Raw genomic sequence first — 19,520 nt, forward strand, 5'->3', positions numbered from 1 at the left:
TAACCTCCACATAATCACGGGTGGGGAAACAGGTTCTGGAGGAGAAAGAACATGTCCAAAGTCAACTAGCTGATGGGTAGTGCAATTTGAGCCTGGGTCTGTTTAATCTCCTGTTAGCTTGATTCTTCTATGCTGCATTATCTCCTTATGTAAATGTTGACATAAGTGAAAGTTAATTTTCGAAGATTTATTTTTGGGAGAAGGAACTGAAAAATCATTCCCAAGTCAATTACCAGTATCGTTCTGTGCTCTTTCTCTGTTTTTCACACTTCTGGCGGCGGCGGCGGCGGCGGCGGTGGTGGTGGTGGTGGGGAGAGGTTATGTGAGCAATCATAAACGTTTCCTGACTCTCTGGGTCACCTCCAGCATCCTTCACCCCTCCAGTCTTATTTTCAGTGAAGAAAGAACAGAGACTCCCCCAAAGTTGCTTATCTCTGAGGGTCCCTGAAAAGTGCCGCTTAGGACAGGAAATGTTTAAGTAATGAATTAAACAGTGACTTGCCTTGTCAGTGTGTGTTCTGAAGTGAAACAGAAAGAAACATGTGCTTTTGAGCAACACAGGACCGGGAGCGTGAGTTTTCTCAATGCATTAAGAGCTGTGGTTTCACATAACATTTACTTTCTAGCTGCCCACAAGGGCTACAGCCCCAGCTTCTTGCTCGGGGTCTCCCTGAAAAGCCCGGAGTTGTTCTGACTCTCAAAAACGCTATTGTCTGGGGCCAAGAAGTTAGCACAATTCTTCCTCCTTCTCCAGAGGCCTGAAATCAGATTCTGCCGGGAGGAGAGGCGGGACAAGAATTTGACCAGACCACTCACAGGAAGAGTGAGTTTTTTCTCCTCTTCTGCCGTCAGAAGGCTAGGACCTCAAGTCTTTGTCCACATGGGGGCAACGTGTACGGTATTCTCGGGTTCCCTGGCAGTCCCTAAGAGTCTCTGCCCTGTCGTTTTGGTTGATGTTTTGCAGTGGTTAAAAAAAGAGTCGGGGAGGAAGGTGACTAATCCTGCCCAGGACTGTTGCCCTTCTCTAAATATTCACGTTACTAAACAGGATATAACAATGGTCTAGTTATTAAGAAGTGGTAGAGCACAGGGGCTCTGGAATCAGAACTAGGTTCCTAGCCAGCTCCCTTGTTGACCGAGACCTTCAGCCGGCCATTAATGGGAAGATGTAGCTTTTTCATCTGTAAAAGAGGGATACCAGTATCAGCCTCATAAGGATGAAGAGATCATGTATACAAAGTAATTAGAAGAGGTATTTTTATTGCTGTAACTGTAATGAAACCAAACCGTTATTCTGTTGTATTCTGATAAGGTTTTTGTTTTGAGATCTTAGGGTAAGGCCATTCCCGTACAGGTAAGGCTAGTATCTTAAAGGGCTGGACGGTTTTTTGTTTTGGGGGCTTTTTCCATGATTTTTAAGTCATCTCTACACCCAGTGTGGGGCTCAGACTCACGACCCTGAGATCAAGAGTCACATGTTCTCCCACAGGCGCCCCAGGGCTGGACCTTCTTGATGTTAATCATCTAGGGAAGGGTTGTAACCTTTTTTAGGAAACCGGAATTAGACAAACCAGGGAAAGTAACTGCCTCCCTCTCACTTCCTGCGTCTAGAGCTCAAGGAGTTGAGATATGCTTAAAGCCACTTCTACTTGAGGTTTCAAAATGGGAAGGTGGAAACCAGGAAGGGGCCGCACACCTAAGATGCCAAGCTCTAGAATAAGGACTCCAGATGTCATGGGGGTGCAGGTTCTCGAACTGAAGGGTGTGAGGCCTGGAATCAGATCACCTCCTGTTGTGTAGGAAAGCCCTGGAAAAGCAAACTCTCCCAGTGGAAGCTGAATTCTCAGGAAAGAAGCTGGAGTTTGACCTCAGAGGGCTCCTTCCTACATGGAAATGGCGGTTTATCTCAAAGAAAGTGGATTTCCTTTCAAGTTCTTAAGCTTTCAAAAGCTTGCAGTTACATCTATGGGGTCTCATGAAAACTCCAAGATAGGGAGTTTGGACATTGCCATTTTTTCCCGAGTTAACAAGAGTTTTTGTTTTGTTTAAAAGATTTTATTTATTTGATGGAGAGGGAGAGAGCAGGAGTGAGGGGGGCAGGCAGAGGGAAACGGAGACGCAGACTCCCCCCTGAGCAGAGCGCCTAGGACCCTGAGATCCTGCCCTGAGCTGAAGACGGACACTTAACTGACTGGGCCACCCAGGCACCTCATGAGTTAACAGCTTTATTTATTTATTTTACTTTATATTTTTAAAAGAATTTTATTTAGTTTAGAGATAAAGATCCAGAAGAGGGACAAGCAGGCTCACGCTGAGCACAGAGCCCCACTGGGGGGCTTGATCCCAGGACCCTAAGATCATGACCTGAGCAGAGACCAAGAGTCAGCTGCTTAACCGACTGAGCTACCCCAGGTGCCCTGAGATAATGGAGTTTTAAAGAGGAAATAAATGACTTGCCTAGGCTTGTGTCAGTCCACCGTAACCGCCAAGGAAAATCCAGTTTTTGTTTTTTCAATTATTCCTTATCCAAGGAGGTTTCAATTATTCCCAGAATAGTTAAGTAGATATGGTGTGAAGATTTTTTGGCTAGGATTTTGCCTTACTCACACAACTTACCCTTTCCATGTCAGCCACCTCTCAGGTAACTGAGTCGATTGTATTCAGAAGAAATATCTGTGTTCCCTCACTAGCATGGAACTGGTGCCCGCGTGAACAGATATAACTCACTATAAATTCAAACATGCAAAAGGACATAACCTGGCCCCAATGAATAATTAATCAAGCACATCATTGTCTAAAACCATGCCCTTGTTTTGTTTTGAATAGGCTAGTAGTTTGATTTAGCCCCGAGATTGTATAATGTCTGAGTGGGACCAAAAATAATTTTCCAGTTTGGAATTTCAGACAAACTCAGAAAAATCACTCTGAGAATCATAAGTGAAAGCGCGCTTGAGTGCTCAAAGCCATAGTTCAGAAACAAATTATATTCTAAAGGGAAAAAATGGCTGTGGTTAATTTGCTGTTGTTCAAAACAAGCTAATAATATTTTAAAAGAATTAAAATCGTAATATAATCAGAAGTCAGTTTTCCACAACCAAAGACAAGTGGAAAGTCAAGTCAGATAGCATAAAGTAGATAATTACTCATTGGTATTGTGGGCCTCTATTTTGTCATTTGGATAACTACTTTTTTTCCATTTTGTGGAGTTTTCCAAAATAATGATACATTTTTATGTGTAATAAGCTAATTAGTCAATTGAAAAATATTAATCTCCTAATACGTGTCCCAAATTAGGTGATGTACTGTGAGTACATAAAAGATTTATATCATCAGGCTTCTCTTTTTTTTTTTTTTAAGATTTTATTTATTTATTTGACAGAGAGAAATCACAAGTAGATGGAGAGGCAGGCAGAGAGAGAGAGAGAGAGGGAAGCAGGCTCCCTGCTGAGCAGAGAGCCCCAAGACGCGGGCCTTGATCCCAGGACCCTGAGATCATGACCTGAGCCAAAGGCAGCGGCTTAACCCACTGAGCCACCCAGGCGCCCAGGCTTCTGTCTTCAAACCTAACTGGAGGGGAGGGGTTAACATACACTGCTTTTTTCCTCATCCCAATTTAGAGAAACAGTATGGTCTTAAATCTGCTGTAGAAATTAATGTGGTTTGGAATAATCTAAATAATCTTTTTTTTAAGATTCTATTTATTTGACAGGCAGAGATCACAAGCAGGCAGAGTAGCAGGCAGAGAGGAAGCAGGCTCCCTGCTGAGCAGAAAGCCGGATGCAGGGCTCCATCCCAGGACCCTGAGATCATGACCTGAGCCGAAGGCAGAGGCTTTAACTTACTGAGCCATCCAGGCGCCTCTAAATAATCATTTCTTAATAAGTCATTGGAAAGACTAACCCCAGTCTTTAATTTTTTAAAACATGTATTATTTCAGATGCAAGAATTTAAGAATTATTGTAGGCACAGGGGATACAGGGACAAATAAAGTGTTTCCTGTCCTCAACAGCTTACAGTACAAGCAAATATACAAAGTCATTGCAAATCAATCGAAGAGGCTCTAGAATGTGAGTTCTGGACTCCTGTGAGGAAAAGCTTGACCCGGAAAGCTTCAAGGAGCAGGTGACCTTCAAGGAGGTCACTGACAACTGGGAGGGAGCCGCCCCAGTGTCTGTGGGAGGGTGTTAGGGCAGGGAGAGGGGTGGGGGAGGGCATTCCAGAAAAAGGAAACGGCAAACAGCCTATGAGAAGGCACAGTGGGTGAGAAGTCAACCCGAGCCCAAAGCTGAGGTTTTCCGACGTTTATTTCAAAGCCCTTCATTATCTATATGCAAAGAGGGCGTCTTTCAAAACAAACTACCAGACTATAATGACTACGAAATTTAAATATTATGTCAATGCTAATGATTACTTTCCCATATTCTGGGAAGTCCAGAATTAACTGTAAACAACCGTATTCGTTTAATGTAAGTACCTATTTTCTAACAGAAGCCATTTTGTGATGATTCAATAGTTTCTCATCAGTTTCAAAAAGAGAATGCTGGTCACAGCACCAAACGAGTACATTCTATAGAAAAAGGTTATTTTAATTAAGAACAGTTGGCTTCCGGGCTTACTGAGAAATTACAGGACCAGAATAAAAGGAGAATGTTAAGAAAATCATCACATAGTAGTACCTTGTACTCTGAAGGTTTCAACATTTACAGTTAACAGTTCATACATTTTCACACAATATCCTCTAAACTAATAGGCAAACACTTAAAAATCATCCAAGATTAGCTTTAAAATCGTGTATTCGTTTGAATCACGTAATTCAAGAAAATTATTTAAAAAAAAATTCTAGCAGAAGGAGCTGATCCTTAAACCCAGACAAAAATGGAACACCCTGCGACAGCTGCGAAGTTTCAGAAACGCGGCAGGTACAACTTCTCAGTAGTAACCTTAGCCGGAGGTCACGTCCAACCTCACGAGCTAGGACATTTAACGTCGGGGTCGAGGCGGCCCGCCGGGCCCGTCTCCGTTGCCATGAGACCCTTCCAGGCTGTGTCAGCCACTGCCGCCTTGGCGACGCGCGTTGGCTCCGCCGGCCCGGCTCGGGGTGCCGGCTGGGATGCCCCCCACCCCGAGCCCGCCCGGCGTCCCGGCCTCTCGGCCCCCGGGGCAGCCGCGAGGTCCGCCCCCGGCTCTCCGGCCGCTCTTTCAAATCCGTCGTACCCACGGGCGGGGAGGGAGCCGGGTCTGCGAGTCCCCACGCGGGTCGGGAGGAGGGAAAACGGGGCCCGTGGCTCGCTCACTCCCTCGACCCCCCCAGGCCGGAGAAGGCAGCGCTCGGGCCGCGGGAGAGGGGCGGAAGGGGTGGGGGCGCGCGCGGGGGGGGAGGGGAGCGGGAGGGAGAGGGGCGCGCGCTACGAGCCTCCCCTCCGCCCCCGCCCCGGGGTCTCCCGCCCTCGGGGTTCGGCGCCGCCGATGCCTCAGGCCAGACTCGCGCGGTGGCTGGAAGGGGCAAGGACGCCACGACCTAGCGTGACGCCAGGCATCTCCCGGGCGACGGCTCCGCAGCAAGATGGCGGACGATAAAGAAAGGGAAGGCACAGGTAAGACCGGGGCCCGCACCGGGGCGCGCCGGGCGGGGTGGGCCGCCCTCCAGCGGAGTCGGCCCCGCGGGGAGAAGGCCCACAGGGCAGGGGGCCACAGACGCGCCCTGCAGCCTGGCGCCCGCTGCCTCCCTGCCGACGCCTGAGCCCCGCCCCGTCCTCCTCCTTCCCTCCTCCCGTTCCCTCCTCCCGTCCCCTCCCTCCTCCCCCGTCTCCCCCCTTCCCCCTCCCCCACCGCCTCCCTCCCCGGGAGCTCCGAGCCGCGGCTCCGGCGGGCGAGGCCGATAATGGCGTCCTTGTTCGCCGCCGCCGCCGGCACCCCGCCTCCACAGTCTCGGCCCGGCCTCTGTGCCGCAGGCGCCACGCCGGCGGCTGCCGGGCTGCGGGCACCCGGGGCGGCCCGGCTCTGGCCGCCCGCGCCCGCGGGACCCTCGGGCCGCACGTCAGCCCCGCCCGCTGGGAACACGCCCGCCGCCTCCATTTTGCCTGCTCGTTTGGGACGTGAGGGGGACGAGGGGGGACGTCGGGGGGGACGGCCTTTCCGGCTCGCGGGCGCCCCCTCCGCGGCTGCGGCCTCCGAAGCGCGCGCCCGCGGGGGGCGGGTCGGAGCACTGGCGCGCGGCAGCGTGAGGAGGGCGGGAGAGCTGCCCGCAGGCGGCGGCGCTGGGCGGCGGAAGCGCGGGCGGAACCCTGGGCGTCCACGTTGCGCGGCGACCCTAGACGTCGTGTCCGCGCCAGCCGGAGCCCCGGCCCCTTCCTCGGTTGCTCCGAGGGAACAGCCCGTGCGTGTGTGCCCACGGGCACCCTCCTGGCAAAACCCCGTCCACCCGTCGAGGTCAGCATCTTGGAAATGAAATTACAGTTCGTCCTTGTTTCCTGGCTGGGAGCTGCGAACACCGTGTCACGTGTCCCTTCCCTCAGCCTGCGGCCGAGTGTCATCAGGTGCACATTTACAAGTGCAGGAACCGGCCCTGAGGTACTCAGTCACTCGTGTGGCTAAAATCACAGAAAATCGGCGGAGAAACCGTGGAAACTGGGCCGAAGATCTGCCTGCCTGTGGATAAGAGGAATACGACTTGGTTTATTTTTAGGACTGTCAAGTCTGAAGACTCGGAAGTGTGTTCTAGATGTTACCTTTACGAAGAGGCCTCATTTTTTATTGCACTGCTTTAAAAGTAAAAGGTGCATCCGAAGGAAGTGATTCTTTTTTTTTTAAAGACTGATTTTAAAGGGTTTTATTTTTATTTTTTGGAGTTTATTTTTGTTTTTATAAGTAGTTTCTACACCCAGTGTGGGGCTCGAACTCCCCGACAGGAGATCAAGAGTCACATGCTCTTCGGACTAGGCCCGCCAGGTGTTGCTTTAAGACAAATTTTTAAAAACTGCCCCAGAAAACCACATGATTTCGTCGTTATTATTATTTACAAAAAAGTGGAACAAGATAAATTAACATGTTAATTACGGATGTTTATTTTTTTAAGGTTGTTTAAGGTTGATTAGGTCAGCAGAGAACGCACTGGATCGTGTCTCAAATCCAATTTTTTCTTTACTTTCTTAAAAAAAAAAAGCTTTTCTGATGTTTCACTTTTCAGAAATACTTTTCTATTTAGAATAAATCCAGAGGAAGAAACAGTTCTGTCCATAACTATTGAAGTAATGACAAAGGCTGGATGTCATTCATTCTGTTGACATATGTTGAATGCCTGTGGAGGGTGTTCTCCTTAGGTGAGGATTTTGAGGGAAAAAAAACTTGACTTTCGAGAAAGGTGAGATCAGGGCACTGGGTGGCTCAGTTGCTCAAGCCGCTGCCTTAGGCTCAGATCATTGTCCCGGGGTCCTGGGATCCAGTCCTATGTGAGGCTCTCTGCTCAGTAGAGAGCCTGCTTCTTCCCCTTCCTCTGCCTCTGCCTGCGGCTCTGCCTACTTGTGCTCTCTCTCTCTGTCTCGCTGTCAAATAAATAAATAAGATCTTAAAAAAAAAAAAAAAGGTGAGATCAGTAAAGGAGATAAGACATCGGTGGAGGGGAGAGAGCAGTGAGCTGGGGACCAGACTGGATATTAAATCTCAACACTGGTTGAGAACCAGTGTTATATGGTATATCTTATTTATGCTTAACAGTTTTACAAGTTGATTGTAATTGCAGTTGGTAGGACATGATGAAATGACGCCATGTTGCCTGAGGGTAAACTAGCAACTCATTTGGCAGTTAACATCTTTGGACATAACTGCACTCCTGGATTTGATTCTCAGCCCTGAAGGTTGAGAAATTACATCTCACCAGTAATCATAATTGATCAAGGCTTTGGGGTTTCACTCAAGCGAACTAATTAATCTTAAATTCAGTAGGGGTATGCTGACACTTTAACCAGAAAGCTGATCTCAGCAATGTAGTATTTTGTTTTAAGAGTATTAAGCTTTTGGGGAGGGTGAATTTATATTTCAAAAGGTCCTTGATGAGCGTGGAATCACACAAAAGAAAGGATAGTTTTGGAGCATATATCCAGTACCCTGTTAGCTTTAAGAGGAAAGGACCATTAAAAAAAATTTTTATTTATATTCAATTTGGTTAGCATATAGTGTATTATTAGCTTCAGGGGTAGAGTTCAATGGTTCATCAGTTTCATACGACACCCAGTACTCACTAGATACAATGAGCCCTCCTTAATGCCCATCACCCGGTATCCCATTTCCCCACACACCTTCCCTCCAGCAACCCTCAGTTTGTTCCCTCCAGTTAAGAGTCCCTTTTGGCTTGCCTTGCTCTGTTTTTTTCTTATTTTATTTTTCTTCCCTTCCCCTATGTTCATCTGTTTTATTTAAATTCCACATATGAGTGAATCATACGGTGTTTGTCTTTCTCTGGCTTATTTTGCTTAGCATGGTACCCTCTAGTTCCATCCATGTTGTTGCAAATGCAAGATTTCATTCTCTTTGATAGCTGAGTAATAATCCATTGTATATATATAATACCACATCTTTTTTTTTTTTTTAAAGATTTTATTTATTTATTTGACAGACAGAGATCACAAGTAGGCAGAGAGGCAGGCAGAGAGAGAGGAGGAAGCAGGCTCCCTGCCGAGCAGAGAGCCTGATTCGGGGCTCGATCCCAGGACCCTGGGATCATGACCTGAGCTGAAGGCAGAGGCTTTAACCCACTGAGCCACCCAGGTGCCCCTAATACCACATCTTTATCCATTTATTTGTCAGTGGGCATCGGGGCTCTTTCCATATTTTGGCTACTGCGGACATGGCTGCTATAAGAAAGGGGACCATTTTCTGATCTGTTAAACTCAGTGTCTTGAGGAGGTTCCCAGCATATTGTAGGAGCTCAATATTTATTGAATAGAGAATATTTGTATTAATTAAAGATGTTTATATTTTAGCCAAAACATTACTTGCTGTTAACTAAAAATCTATTCTGTACCCAAAACTACATACACTGGTTGTGTTTTTTTGTTTTTTTTCCCCTCATTCTTACAAGTAAGCAATAAACTTCTATTACTTCTGGCTCAATGTATTTTTAAAAAGATATGTTTGTTTATTTCAGAGAGAGAAAGAGAGGGAAGGGGCAGAGAAAATCTCAAACTGACTCCCCACACTGGGCTCGATCCCATGATCCATGAGGTCATTACCTGAGCTGATACCAAGAGTTGGTCCCTCAACTGACTGTGAGCCTTCCAGGTACCCCTTAACAAGTATTTTTTGAGAGCCAAAGTATTCACTGGCCTGTTTTTAAAAACAACAACTACAAAAATTCTCTTTGTAGAAACATGCATATATTTTCTTTTTAAAGATTTTATTTACTTACTCAAGATAGCACTAGTGGACAGGAAGATCAGAGGGAAAGGGAGAAGCAGACTCCCCCCTGAGCAGAGAGCCTGATGTAGGACTTGATCCCAGGACCATGAGATCATGACCTGAGCCAAAGGCAGACACTTAACTGACTGAGCCATCCAGGTGCCCCACCTTAACTGATTTTCATATATTTTAAATAATTTATCTTTAATCTTGAGAAAGTTTCAGAGGAAGTTTAAGCTTCTAGATTTATATCCTATCCAGCTCTTCTTCAACATTTAGGAATTAATCTTGGTTAAAGTACAGAGGACATTGGTAACAAAAATTAACTATGACAGGCTATTATGTTCTATTTATAAGTTTCCTATAAGATTATGTACACTGAAGTTGTTCTGTTCCTTTGTAGCGTTTTTGTGGTTTAACATATTTTATTTTTTTTCCTAGGGGCACATAGGTGGCTCAGTCAATTAAGCTCTTTTGGCTTAACGTCCTGACTCCAGGGTTTTAGGATTGAGTCCCGCCTCAGGCTCCTTGCTCAGCAGGGAGCCTGCTTCTCCCCCCTCTGCCTGCTGCTCTCTTTGTGTGTGCTCGCTGACAAATAAATAAATAAAATCTTTTAAAAAATAATTTATTTTTTCCTAGATTAAAAAATGTATGTAGTGGGCGCCTGGGTGGCTCAGTGAGTTAAAGGCTCTGTTTTTGGCTCAGGTCATGATCTTAGGGTCCTGGGATCGAGTCCTGCATTGGGCTCTCTGCTCAGCAGGGAGCCTGCTTCCTCCTCTCTCTCTGCCTGCCTCTCTGCCTACTTGTGATCTCCATCTGCCAAATAAATAAATAAAATCTTAAAAAAAAAAAAACAACAACAAAAAAACCCCACCTACGTAGTTATGTTAGCTAACAAAAAAAAGGAATTTAAATTTTAGAATCAAGTTAATTTCAAAAAGCTAATTTTGTTTTACTGAAAGAATATTTGAAATGGGATAGCAAAAATTGTTTTTTGAAGTTCTGTTATTGCTTTCAAGTTTGCTCAGCCAGAACACTTTTTTCCTTTTCCTTCTGTTTTGTTTTGTTTTGTTTTGTTTAGAGAATCAACTCAATTGTCGATTCTTTGAATCTTTTAAACTTATTGTCTCTATCTCCTCGAGAATTTTACATAGGACTGCAAAGAACTTCTGTTTATAATTAGAATCATGTCTAGGAAACAAACTGCTTAGGAATAAAATCCGCTAACTTGGCAGGGCAAGGAGCTTTGGAAGGTATGTCAGTTTTTTCAGTAAGCCTCAGATATTTAAAGTTTGCTTTAGGATTTACTATTTTTGTATAAAAATATTGTTTCTTTGCATTGGTTGGTTAAGTGTCTCTAATTCAACTATCAACTCCTGAATGGTAGAGTTTTACAAGTTTTTGTTTATTTCTTTGTATTGTGCCTTTCCTCCGAAAACCCAACATTTGAAAATCTAAGGTAAGAAACAAACTACAGGTGGATATTACTTTTTAAAAAGGAAACTGTTAGTAGTGCAGGTTATACAATGGAGTAGTAGGAAAGTGGGGTAAGACCTCAATTTCCCCAAGCTCTGTCTGATCTTAGCCAAGATGCTAAGACCTCAGGAGCCTGTAGTTCCTCAAATGTAAAGTGGGAAGAATTTTACCTACTTCATACTGTTGTTGTAATGGAGATGGTGTGGTCTTACTCATCTTTATATCCCCAGGACCCACCGTGATGCCTGGCAGAAAAGAAATTCTGAATAAACAGGAAGAAAAGTACTTGGCACAGTCTAGGAAATTTGTAGCTATCAGTATATGTGTGGCATGGAATCTAGGAGTTAAGGAAAACTTAAATCTAAGTCTTACCAATTCTTGATCACAAATGATGCATCATCCATGCCTATTTTGAGGACCATTTAGCAGTTTTCTCCTTGTTTTAGACAGATAACAGTCGACATAGAGACTAACTGAAGAAGAAAACTTAAAATTTATTTTCTCTAATTTAGAATAAAACTTGGAGAAAAACTGGACTGAATTTTATCTTTGTACTTACCTATCAAAATCAGTGAAGAAAATTCGTATCTTAACAAGTCAAGTGGACAGTGAGATAGCACGTCACACCCCTTAGGATGACTACGGTAAAAAAATTAGCACTGGCAAGGTGTGGAGAGATTGGAGGTCCTGTGTGCTTGCTGATGGGCATGTGAAATGGTACAGCTACTGCGGAAAATAGTATCGCAGTTGTTCAAAAATTCAGATACTGAATTACCATATAGATCCAGCAACTCTACATCTGGCTTTATACCCAAAATAATTGAAAGCAGGAACTTGAATAAGTCTTTGCACACCCGTTCATAGCAGCATTATTCACAGTAGCCAAAAGGTAAAAGCAACTCAGGTGTCCATCAGTGGATGAATGGTTGCACAAAATGCAGTGTGATCATACCCGGCAATATTACCCATCTTTAAAAAGGAAAAAGGTTCTGACTTAATGCTACCACAAGGCTGAATCTTGAAGATACTATTGTAAGTGAATCTAACCAGTCACAGAAAGACCAGTACTGTGTAATGCTGCTTACATGAGGTACGTAGAGTAGTCAGATTTGTAGGAACAGAGAGTAGAATGGTGGTTGCCAGGGGGAAGGGGAAGAGGGAGCTTGTTAGTTAATGGAATAGAGCTTCAGTGTTTGCAAGATGAAAAGTTCTAGAGATGGGTTGTACAACAATGTGAATGTACCTAACCCTACTGAACTGTATGGTGCTTGAGCTGGTTAATGTCTTAGTCTGTTTTATCATAATTTAAAACAGATGAAATGGAGATATTGAGTACATCCAAAATACTGTGAAGTGTGAGAGACTGCCCGGGAGCCTGTAGTCCTCGGAGATGCCACCTATTGGCCTGGGTTTTGCTTCCAGAAACCTACCAGGTCATCTGGTAAAGAGCCAAGAAAGACCCCATGTTGCTCTAGCAGGGGGAGGGGAAAGGTAAACATTTTGAAGTCTCAGAGCATTCTGCATAACAAAGACTCGCCCTTCTGGTGGAAAAGACTTTCCCAGAGCTTTGTGCTCCCCTGCCTGCATTTAACCAACTCGGGTCCCCTGTAGCAGTCCTATCTCGTCTGAGGAGGCAGAGAGAAGCCAAAAAACACTTGTGAAGGTCACAGCCCAAAGACAAGTCCAGTAAAAGACTGAAGTTTGATTATGAGGTAGAATGCTTTCCTTCGCTTAACTTGACCACTACATCACAGAGTTGTAGTACAGTAGTCGTGGATTGCCGCTGAACTGTGTGTGGCGCACATTACTTCAGGACTCCTTAGAGGAATACAGCTGTGGCGAAGATTAAATACAGCCCTGTTCTCGGCCAAATTGTTATGAAGCCTCTTGACTGACTGTCTTAGGTCCTATAACTTGAGCGGTATGCCTGGCTTTCAACAAAAAATTAGAAGGCATGCAAAAGCAAAAACACCTTCGGAGACCAAGTAAGCATCACAACTAAACTCAGGGGGCTCCTGGGTGGCTCAGTGGGTTAAAGCCTCTGCCTTCGGCTCAGGTCATGATCCCAGGGTCATGGGATCGAGCCCCACATCGGGCTCTCTGCTCTGCGGGGAGCCTGCTTCCTCCTCTCTGCCTGCCTCTCTGCCTACTTGTGATCTCTGTCAAATAAATTAAAAAAATAAAAAAAGAACTAAACTCAGGTCTGTGTACATATCTTGGAATTATCAGATTGAAATTTAAAAGAGCTAGGATTAATATGTTGAGGGCTCCGATGGAAAAAGGCAACATTCAAGAACAAATGCATACTGTAAGCAGAGACGCCGAATTCAAGGGAAATGTTAGAAATTGAATGCAGCGGAACAGAAGAATACCTTTGGTGGGTCCGTCAGCAGACTCAACATTGAGGAAAGAATGACAGAATTTGATTATTTCAATAGAAACGTCTCAAACTGAAATACAAAGAGAAAAAAGAATGAAAAAAAAACCCAGCATGAGAGCTGTGGGACAGTTGCTTGAAGGCGTAAAAGACACAGTGGGAATACCAGAAGGAAGAGAATGAAAGAATGGAGCGGAAGAAATATTTGTAGTGGTAATGGACGAGTTTTCCCCCAAACATCCCAAGATACCAAAGTAGATCCAGGAAACTAAGAGAAGGCCAAGCAGGGTAAATACCAAAAAATATTGCCAGGGCATCTCCTAGTCAAACTGCAGAAAAACCAAAGATGACAAGAAAATCTTGAAAGATGCCAGAGGAAAGCAGTCACCTTACCTGGACTTTGTCAGAAACCATGTAAGCCAGGTGAGAGTAGAGTGAAATCATTGAGGCGTTGAAAGATGTGACCAAGTTATTTTTTTAAATAATCAGTATTGAGGAAGGTACTATCCAAGGTCACTAGCTCCGTCGTGAAGCAAGGGCTCCATTCTAGTCGTCTCCAACCCCAATGTCTTTAGTCTCTGTGTCTCACATAGAGAAGTCAAGTTGAAATTTATATAAGAAAGAAAAAATAATAATAAAAATAGAATTTACCCATCATCTCATTATCTAGAGCAGTACCCAGACTGCAGTGAGGTCAGAATCACCCAGAGGGTTTGTTGAAACATAGATTGCTAAGCTCTCAGGCCCGAATTTGTGTGAGAATTTGTGTTTCTAACAAGTCACCATAGGATGAGGATGCTGTTAAAAACCATTGATCCACAATCTAGAATAAAGTTTGCCATTTTTTTTTTTTTTAGAGATTTTATTTATTTATTTGACAGACAGAGATCACACGTAGGCAGAGAGAGAGAGGGAAGCAGGCTCCCTGCTGAGCAGAGAGCCCGATGAGGGACTCCATCCCAGGACCCTGAGATCATGACCTGAGCCGAAGGCAGCGGCTTAACCCACTGAGCCACCCAGGTGCCCCCTAAAGTTTGCCATTTTAACGTATTTTTTTTTCTCGGCAGATTTGTTTTTCATTGGTTTCATATAGTTGATATTGTATATAGTTTTATATCTAACTTTTCCACTTAACTATTAATGAGTGTTTTCTCATGCCCTAAGTGTCTCTCACACACATCGTGTTATAGCTGCGTGCATCGTTGTTTATGGAACATGTGAGTTAAGCTTTCCCCGACTGTTGGCTGTTTCGATTGTTTCCACATTTCCCGTGCTGTAAATAATGCTGCAGTTAGTGTTGGTCCACAAAGATCTTTTGACCCAGCTTTGATCCCCATCCTCTTCCCGCTTTGGAAAAACAATTTCACTTAATCTCACCCCTGTTGGTTCTTACTAGGTACTAACAGAGGGTGATCTAATTTCTAAATTCTGTGAGTACCTTGTGATCCTCTTACACTAATTACATTAATTCTTTTTCAATTTTTTGTAATCAAAGGCACATAATTGCCAGAGTTTTTGATCAGTATAAGATACATAGTTGCTTAGTTGTTTATCCTATTACAGTAGAAACTCCATGAAATCAAGGGACTTTGTTTCATTTACAGCTGAATGCCTGGAATTTGGGACAGTGTGGAGGTTATAGTAGTCCCTGTGAAAACATTGAATGAATGAGTGAACCAGGAGTAACACATTGAGTAAAGAAATGTAATGTCACCCTTCATGGTCTCATTATGGATAAATGTATTTTTCAGTTAACCTTTAAAAAACATTAAAAATAGCTCAGAGCTACCCCCATTAGGTTTGGAGAGGCACTCAGACTGGAAACATTTAATCTAACCTCATAAAAAACTAGAATGACACATCTGCTTCACCATGGTGATTGAGCACACATGTTTATTTTTATCCTTCTTGAAACCCAACTAGAATGACAGTGAAGGAATTAAAAAAGGCCTTAGACGTTACAAGGGTAGGAGGGGGGAGAGGAGATAGCAGCAGTTTGTAAAAAGACATTAAGAGAAGAGAATAGAAAGATTAGGAGAGGGCATAATTTTTAAGTGGGTGGACGGGTGGCCATGAGCCTAGCAGAAACAAAGGAAAGAAAAGTCTGTAGAGAAAGGAGCCAAAAAGGAACAAACCAAGTGGAGCTGTACAACCCTGTACAACCCTCAGGATTGACGCAGCAACCATCTGAAGGCGTGTGTGAGGCTAATTCTGGGTGGTTTGGATTGAAGTCCTAGGCAAGTGGTTGGGTCTCCCATTCCTTGGAAAAACCAGGTGATCCCTTCCTTTCCACCCATTCAGGAGACTCTGATTATTATTATATTTTTTTAGAGAGGTGGGGAGGGGCAAAGGGAAAGGGAGAGAGGAAATCTTAAGCAGGCTCCCTGCTCAGCACAGAGCCAGGCACGGGATCCGATCTCATGAAACTGGGATATAATCAAATACGAGGGAAGTTATCTCAAATATGGCCTCAGTTTCAATGACTTTGATCTGTTACAATTTGGCGACCCACTTCCGTAGCTAAACCAGAGATGCCCTAATCTAGAATGGTGGTACCTCTGACATCTTAAATTTTAGTCTCGGGCCTCTAGTCTCTCATCTAGAGCAGTCATCAGTCTTTGTCTATCCCGGCCCTGCTTGCTTCAGAAGGAGTTTGGGTCGTCCGCGTGACTTCATGATGTCATCTCTCTAATCCCCTCACCTACCTCCCTATTCACTCTGCAACTCGTTTGTTTCGTATATGGGAGAGAAGATACAAGCCCTAAGATAGAAATTCTCTCAATTTCCTGACACATATATATTTATCTGTATCTACCAGATTGTGGAAGGCTCTGAAATGGTTTACTCCATTTCTCATACTGAAAATCTGGTTATCTGGTTATAAATCCTCTAACCTAAGACCCTATACTGTTTTCCCGTTGATTTAGGATGGACTAAACTTCAACAGAGCAGACTAGGATGTTTTGTTTCTCCAGGTCCGTTTCTGATCTTCTGTTTGGCACAACCCTTCGTGCATTCGACCCTTTGTCATAATGAACAGTTGGTTTTCCCATCACAGCAGTGGTGGACCTGTGCACGTGTTTCCCCAGCATGGGCTTCATTTAACAAATTGTTGCTTTGTGGTTAAGAACATGAAATATAGTGGCATCTGGGTGGCTCAGTCGGTTGAGCGCACGACTCTTGATCTCAGCTCAGGTATTGGTCTCAGGGTCATGAGTTCAAGCCTGGTGTTGGGCTCCACCCTAGGTATGGAGCCTACTTAAAAGCAAACAAATTGGACATCTGAGTGGCTAAGTTGCTTGATTTTGGCTCAGGATTTGGTCTCATGGGTCATGGGATTGAGCCCTAAGTTGGGCTTTGCATTCTGTAGGGAGTCTGCTTGAGATTCTCTCTCTCCTCCTCCTCTCCTTGCCCAGCTTGCGCTTTCTGTCTCTCAAAATGAATGGATAAATCTCTAAAAACAGGCAAAACCATGAAGTCTATAGTAAATCTTTACTGACTCAAATTCCAGCTCTGCCACTTAAGAGCTGGGTAACTTCAGGGTAGGTACTGAGCTATTCTAATTTCTTTCTTTCTTTTTTTAAAATATTTTATTTATTTATTTGACAGAGATCACAAGTAGGCAGAGAGGCAGGCAGAGAGAGAGGAGGAAGCAGGCTCCCCACAGAGCAGAGAGCCCGATGTGGGGCTTGATCCCAGCACCCTGGGATCATGACCTGAACCGAAGGCAGAGGCTTTAACTCACTGAGCCACCCAGGTGCCCTCTATTCTAATTTCTTCACAAGTCAACTGAGTATAGTGGAACCTTCCTCATATGGTGGCAAAGCAGGTAGCAGAGAGCGACACGTGTTAGCAAGAGCTGTGCACAGGTTATCCGTCATTACCTGCCATGCCAGGCCACTGTGCTCTACATTGGGGGAAGAATTAGATTAGAGATGATATTACTGTAGAGGAGAGAGCCATAAGAACATAATTATTTAACCACATTTTGGATAAGTGCTTCCAAAAAGTTCAGGGTTTCAGAGGAGGGACACTTAATTTTTTCTGCAGGGGCATTGAGTGTAGCCCTCCCTCTTACTAGTGTTCAGTGGAAGCAAAGCAAATTCAGAAGGCCGAAGCAGCAAAGGAGCCTGGCTTATCCGAGGCATTGAATGAGGGCCAGGGTAGCTGGAATGGAGTGACGTGGTGAGGAGTGACGGGAACTGAGGTTGGCAGAGTAGGCAGAGGTCAGGCCTGTTTGATGACCAGGTTGGAGGGGAGTGGATGCTGACTTCTATTAAAGAGGAAAAGGAAGCCATCGCAGCATTTTAAACAGGGAAATAACACATTTGGTTTATGTTTTTATAAACACATGAACAAATATTTTTGTTCAAGCCTGTTGTCTTGAACCAGGGGCTCCTGGGTGGCTCAGTCGGCTCCACGTCTGCCTTCAGCTCAGGTCATGACCCCAGAGTCCTGGGATCAAGCCCCATGTCAGGCTCCCTGATCAGTGGGGAGTCTGCTTCTCCCTCTCCCTCTGCACCCTCCTGCCCCTGCTCCTGCTCTCTGTCTCTCTCAAATAAATAAATAAAATCTTAAAAAAAAAAAAAAAGCTGAAAATTTGCTAAATGAAAGCATGAATGAAAGCTAGTTGAGTAAATATGGTATGCAGTTTTAAGCCTGGTGTTTTAGTGGTACAGTGTCTTTGGATCAAGTTGATTATAAAATAAGAATTCATTAATAACTACTCCCTCCCCTCCTCCAAAAAAAAAAAAAAAACCAAAAAACAAAATACAAAACGAATTGGGTTCTTGACTTTTTAAAAACAGAGTATCTTTGGAATAGGTACTGGCGGTACTTGAGACAAACAGAACAATAGTGTTATTTGTACTTCTTGTTAATTAACCTTAGGGGCATTTCTTTACCTTCTTTGCTGTATGTTTTACACAGTTCTCAAGGGAAGGATTCCTCTTGGGACCTATTATTTCATGTTAATTTCCTAGGAGGGGTTTTGAGCACCTGGTTAAATATTTAAATATGTATAAGATGTCTTAGGTTTAGGAAAGAACTAAGCTGTACTATTTGTTTAAAATTCCACTCTGTAGAGATGCCTGGCTGGCTCAGTCATAAGAATGTGTGACACTTGATCTTGGGGTCATGAGTTCAAGCCCTACTTTGTTTAAACAAACAAAATGCTCTGCTCTATAACCGTAGGTGATGTGACTTTTATTTTGGTTATGACAGCTCCTTCTGTATTTATTATCATTAGTTTCTTCTTTTGAAATTAAGTGTAACTTTTTTTCTTTTTATGTTTTTTTTTTTTCTTAAAGATTTTATTTATTTATTTGACAGAGAGAGATGACAAGCAGGCAGAGAGGCAGGCGGGGGTGGGGGGGAGCAGGCTCCCCGCTGAGCAGAGAGCCCGATGCGGGGCTCGATCGCAGGATCCTGAGATCATGACCTGAGCTGAAGGCAGCGGCTTAACCCACCTAGCCACCCAGGCCCCCCTCTTTTTATGGTTTGATTTTAATTTGGTATGATAGCTAATTTTTAGCCTTCATGTTCCCATTGCTGAAAGGCAAATATAATGTCAAATTTTTGGGTTTGGTAGTATCTAATATGGAATTTTTTAAAATTAATTTTTTAACTTTAATTCCAGTGTTGTATTGGCTTCAGGTGTACAGTATAGCGATTCAACACTTCCATACATCACCCTGTGCTCCATGTGAGTGAAATCATGGTATTTGTCTTTCTGACTTATTTTGTTTAGCGTCACATTCTCTAGCTCCATCTATGTTGTTGCAAATAGCAAGATTTCATGCTTTTTAATGGTAGAATAATGTTCCATTATATATACACACCATTGTATATACACACGCACCCGCATCTTTATTCATTTATCGTTGGACACTTGGGCTGCTTCTGTAGTTTGCCTATTATAAACAATGCTGCCGTAAACATAGGGGTGCATGTCTCCCTTGGAATTAGTGTTTCTGTATTATTTGGGTAAATACCCAGTAGTGTGATTGCTGTGTTGTAGGGTAGCTCTATTTTTAACTTTTTGAAGAGCACTGATACTGTTTTCCAGAGTGACTGCACGAGCCTGCATTCCCCCAGCAACCCGCAAGGGTTCCTTTTGCTCCACATCCTCGCCAACACCTGTTGTTTCTTGTGTTGTTAATTTTAGCTGTTCTGACAGATGTGGTCACTGTGGTTTTGATTTGCATTTCCCTGATGATGAATGATGTTGAGCATCTTTTCATGGGTCTGTTAGTCTTCTTTGGAGAAATATTTG

At 44.0% G+C, this 19,520-nt stretch overlaps 1 protein-coding gene across 1 annotated transcript in view; it reads left to right on the plus strand.

The window, feature by feature from the left end:
• Positions 1-4,470: 4,470 nt before the first annotated feature.
• EFCAB2 (EF-hand calcium binding domain 2) overlaps positions 4,471-19,520 on the plus strand; it is a 109,531-nt gene continuing 94,481 nt past the window's right edge. Inside the window, exon 1 of the mRNA XM_032317938.1 lies at positions 4,471-5,594. Within this exon, the coding sequence (XP_032173829.1) occupies positions 5,564-5,594 (31 nt within the window). The 5' untranslated portion in view covers positions 4,471-5,563. The remainder of the gene's footprint in view (positions 5,595-19,520) is intronic.

Source organism: Mustela erminea, chromosome 17 (assembly GCF_009829155.1).
Source record: "Mustela erminea isolate mMusErm1 chromosome 17, mMusErm1.Pri, whole genome shotgun sequence".
In the NCBI taxonomy this organism is placed as follows: Eukaryota; Metazoa; Chordata; class Mammalia; order Carnivora; family Mustelidae; genus Mustela; species Mustela erminea.